Here is a 5,418-nt window from a genome sequence, read left to right on the forward strand (position 1 = left end):
GTATAAACAAAGTTAGTTGTATAAATAAAGTAAAGAAAGTACTGAAATAATCTTAACAGTAAGAAAACACTTATCCAGTACACAATGCGTTAAGTGTTCCGTTTAGGTCAATATTGTAAAAGTTGGTATACTTATATAGTTATAAGTTAATCTAGGTATACAATGAATATTGGCGATAACTCGGCGGGGATTGACTTCAGAGCTTCGGGAGAAAAATTTCGAAGGCGTCATTCCCAAGCTGCGCAGCGACGAAGCCAAGGACGTGATAAAGGAGTTGCTGTCAGTGGTCAGTGCTCTCCAGGAGTCACGCGGAAAAGTGGGAGCTGCCTTCAATAAACTGGCATTCATTCTCAACGAAGAGAATAGCAAACAGGTGGCAGAGGCAATAAAGTCATGCGATGCTGAAACCCAGAGTCCCTGCTGGTGGGACATCGGCGTGGAGCCAGCCCAGCCAACGACCCGGGGAGACGTAGGACAAGCAACAGCCGCGTCACACTCTTGGACCGAGGTGGTAAGGAAGAGGAGGCCGAAAGGACAGAAATCCCTTCCAGCGGCAACGACGGAGAAAGCAGTTAAAACGATGCCCGCACTACAACGTACCAGAACCCGTCCCCCAGCCATCCTGGTGGATGTTAGTAGCGAGAACTTCCCCGAGTTGGCGAAGAAAATCCGCAGCGATACGTGCTGAGATATAATAGGGAACCGCGTTGTGGGAATGAGGCAAGCCAAGTCCGACGGTCTCCTCATCGAGGTTCGTGGCAATACTGAAGAGGTGTCAGCGGTGAGAGCAGAAATCGCGAGATTAGAAGGAGCTGATATTGGGGTCAGGACCCTACAGCAGAGGGAGCTGTTAGAGGTCAGAGACCTGGATCAATGGTCAGATGGACCTGAAGTTCTCGCAGCAATGGCATCGGCCTCAGGGTGCGACACGGGCGCACTAAAGCTCGTTGGTTTGCGGAAGCGCTTCGGTGGAGCACAGCTCGCCTTGGTCTCCGAACCTAAAGAAGTGACGCAGGCAATCCTGAAACAAGGGAGACTAAGGGTCGGCATGGTGAGTTGCAGCGTCAGGCTCTGCGACGCCAAAATTAGGTGTTTTCGGTGCCTGGCACATGGACACACAGCAAAGTAGTGCTCCGGCCCGGATAGGACCAAGTGTTGCAGGCGTTGCGGACGGGATGGTCACTTCGTCAACACCTGCTCGGCTACCAAGGAGGACGCCCTGTCATTTACTAAGACAATGGCGGTAACCAGCAAGACAGGAACCGGGGAAGGCGAGGCGTCGTCATCTGGTCATGATCTGCAATGATTAGCATCATGCAGATCAACGTGGATGGTGGGAGAAGCGCGCAGGACCTTCTAATGGCGACAGCTGGTGAACGGGGTGCTGATGTTCTGATCGTCAGCGAACCTTATCGCTGCGGGACCGAGGAGGAAGGGTGGTTCCCGGATAGCTCAAGCAGAGCGGCTGTATTCATAGCCAACCCCACGATGCGAGTGCGAGAAAATCGGCCGCAGAGACAATAATGGATTCCGATGGGTTGCCTTGGACGAAATCACAATCTACTCGTGCTACTGGTCACCGAACACAGACTATACGCTATTTGTTGTCTTCCTGGACAGGCTCGAGGGCAGCATGCGAAATGCCCAAGGTACAGTTATAGTGGCCGGCGACTTTAACGCCAAATCCCCTGTCTGGGGAGACCACAGAGAAGATCTTAAAGGCCAAGCACTCGCAGACATGATGGCCAGCATGGACATGGTGGCATGCAACCAAGGCGATAGGCCCACATTCTGCCGAACACACCAAGGGAGAGTCTAAAAGTCACATATAGACATCACCTTCGTCTCAGCAAGGGAACACCCCAATGTTCGAGACTGGGAGGTCCTCGAGGATTACACAGGGTCCCTGCACAATTACATCGTCTACAACTTCTCGAGCACGAGACAAACAGAGAAACGTCCGACGGAAACAAGATGGAGAAAATATGATAAGAACAAGCTCATAGAATACATAAACTCCAACAACAGTGAGGAGGGAACAGATCCGTTGGCCACCTATACTGCGCTGGACAGATACCTCGTGGCGGTGTGCGACAGCTGCATGCCCAAAGGCCAGTATAGGCGAGGCAAGAAACCTGTCTATTGGTGGAATAAAGATATCGAAAATTTAAGGGATGACTGCAAGAAGGCATGGCGGAGAAGCAAGAGGATGCGCCACAAAGCCGTCGAGGTGCAAGAGCAGTGTCTCAGCGACCTCAAAAACGCAAAAAATGCACTCAGAAAGGCCATCAAGAACAGCAAGGAGTCCTGCTGGAGCAAGTTGTGCGACCAGGTGGAAAAAGACCCCTGGGGTTTTCCATACAAACTGGTCACCAAGAAAATAATCGGGAGAAGACCTATCCCAGGACTTTCGTTGCCCGGAAGGATAGACGAAATTGTCGACGGCTTGTTCCCAAGGGAGCCAGATATAACCTGGCCAACTGGAGAGAGCAATGACTCATTTGCAGAAGTGACGTGCCAGGAGATACGGGAACTATGCAAAAGGATTCCCTCGGGGAAAGCACCAGGTCCAGATGGGGTGCCCGATACGATAGTGAGGGAAGTCGCCAGCAGAAAACCGGAGATTTTGAGGAGTACATTCAACAGTCTGCTCAAAAACAGCCTCTTCCCCGTCCCGTGGAAGGCGGCCAACCTAGTGCTGCTGCGGAAAGGCAACAAACCGTTGGAGAACCCGTCATCCTACAGACCAATCTGTCTGCTGAACATCATTGGCAAGCTGCTGGAGAGGGTAATAAAGGGGCGCATGGAGAGACATCTGAGCGATAGCGATGATCTCAGTGACAGGCAGTTTGGATTTAGGAAAGGGCGCTCCACTGTGGACGCCATTCAAAGAGTTATGGACACAGTGAACAAAGCTGGATCAGGACCATGGTACAACAGGAAGCTGTGCGTCGTGGTGGCCTTAGATGTGGCAAATGCTTTCAACTCGGCGAGATGGGGCAGCATAATAACGGCCGTACGCGAAAAACAGTTTCCAAAATACCTAGCTAACATATTACAGAGCTACCTCAACAGCAGGGAAATCAGGTATGAAGGAAAGACATGGCCCACAACATGTGGCGTTCCACAGGGTTCAGTCCTCGGCCCGCTATTGTGGAACCTGATGTACGACGGGCTCCTCAGGATCGACACTGGCGGCAACGTCGAAGGCATGTCATCCACGTCGCTAGTAGCGTTTGCGGACGATGTGGCGGTGGTTGCCACTGGACGCACCACCAACATATTAGAAGAGGTAACCAACAACGCACTGACGAAAATAGCTGACTGGATGGACAACACAGGGTTAACGCTTGCAGCCGACAAGACCGAGGCGGTGATGTTAACCACAAAAAGAAACTATGAAATGCCCGTCTTCTCCGTGAAGGGGGTAGCCGTGGAGCCGCAGGAAGACCTGAGGTACCTGGGAGTCCAACTTTCACGTAAGTTGAGCTTTAAACTACACATAGAAACGGCGGCTAAAAAGGCAGGAGCCACTACAGAATCTCTACGGAAAATCCTTCCCAATGTGGTAGGGGCCAGACAGTGGAAGCGGAAAGTACTGGAAATGGCAGTTCAAAGCAAAATACTCTATGCAGCCCCAGTCTGGGCAGATGCACTGGAGTTTGAGTGCAATGTCAAAACGCTTGTAAGACCACAACGGAGAATGGCGCTAAGGGTAGCCAAGGCTTATCGCACGGTATTGGCGAACGCCATCTTGGTCGTTGCTGGCATGGTGCCTGCTCATTTAAAAGCACAGGAGCAACAATTCAAATTCAGAACGCTGAAAGAAGGTATTGTTGTCGAAGAGAGAAATTTGAGAGACATGACCTTCAGAAAATGGCAAGCTCAGTGGGATTCAACCAAGACGGGATTATGGACAAAGAGGCTGATCAGCGACATCAGGAAATGGACGGACAGGAGATTTGGGGAGACGGATTTCCACCTGACTCAAATGCTCACAGGGCACGGGTGCTTTGGCTACTATCTCCACAAATGCAAGAATCGGGAGGACCCGGCATGCGTGGATTGCGGATCACCGGTCGACGACGTAGAGCATACTCTGTTCAAGTGCGACAGGTGGTGGCGACAAAGATGGATTTTTAACCGTACGTTAGACACTACTTATTGTCATTGGACGTAAAATGATAAAATACCTATCTAGTACACAACTTACAAATAAAGGAGAGTAGTAAGTAGTAAGTAGTAGTAGTAGTAGTAGTAGTAGTAGTAGTAGTAAAAAATTTAGTTGGTTGTAAATAATTTTAGTTATTGGTTGTAAATACCCATAATAAAAGTTAAAATTCAGTGAGTTGAACTTTAAATGTGTTCATACATAATATAATCTTGTGTTGGTTAGGTTTAATGTGCTCATGTGTTATACCGTAACAATAACAACTTACATTTAAAAAATGTATTGCACTCTATAACAGTAAGTGTGGGTACTTATGTGCAATATGTGAATTTCTATGAAATTATTATATGATAAGTTGAATGTAAAGTTTATGTGACACTAATAAAATCATACACTGCGTGTAATAAAGTCAAGTGCACCTATATTTATCACCAATATGTATCAATACATCAGTATTAAATATGTTACACTGCATTACAAACAAATATAGTTAGTATTGAAAATACTTATCCAGTACACAATTCACAAAAAAAAGAGAGGTAATAGCTACTTAGGTAATACCTCTAAGAAAATGGGTTAAGTGTTCCGTTTAACTCAATATATAGTCAATATTTAGATAGACATTTAGTTTTCAAGAATGTTGTATAGTATAGTAGTTATGAGTTATGTACAGAATCAATGTATACAATATGTATCCAAGAGCAAAGTGAATAATAATTAAGCATGTAACAAATTTTAACCGTACGTTAGACACTAGTAGTAAGTGGGGTACTATGGTACACTTCCATTCAGAATGCAATATTTTTCATATAAATCGAAATGCAATATTTCCTAAAATATTTTTCATAGAAATTGAAATGCAATATTCCTTTAATTATTTTGCAAATCGTGAAACGCAATAATTATTAAAATATTTTTCAAAAATCTGAAATGCAAAATCCGCAAAATATTTTTTAATAGAATTGTTCTATCAAAAATAAAAATCGAAATAGCATATTTAATTGCAAAAATGTATTATAAAGAAATTGAAAAAATTAATTTAAAAATTAAAAATATAATAAATAATAAAATAATGGAAACAACTATCAATGATTTTAATAAATTACAAAAAAATGAAATGCAAAACGAAATAGAAAACTCAATATTAAATAATGAAATCTTTGTTAAGTTTTGTAAATTTGAATACTATAATACTAATAAAAATAAAAATATTAGAATTATGAAATATAATCTAAATAAAATCCAAT

General features: G+C 44.9%; 1 protein-coding gene across 1 annotated transcript; it reads left to right on the forward strand.

Annotated features, from left to right (window-relative positions):
- Window positions 1–715: 715 nt before the first annotated feature.
- On the forward strand, window positions 716–1,129 carry LOC107884640. Its single transcript, XM_016807198.1, has one exon. The coding sequence runs from the start codon at window positions 716–718 to the stop codon at window positions 1,127–1,129; it is 414 nt and encodes a 137-aa protein (XP_016662687.1).
- The last annotated feature ends 4,289 nt before the right edge of the window (window positions 1,130–5,418 follow it).

Source organism: Acyrthosiphon pisum, unplaced genomic scaffold (genome assembly GCF_005508785.2).
Source record: "Acyrthosiphon pisum isolate AL4f unplaced genomic scaffold, pea_aphid_22Mar2018_4r6ur Scaffold_21169;HRSCAF=23212, whole genome shotgun sequence".
In the NCBI taxonomy this organism is placed as follows: Eukaryota; Metazoa; Arthropoda; class Insecta; order Hemiptera; family Aphididae; genus Acyrthosiphon; species Acyrthosiphon pisum.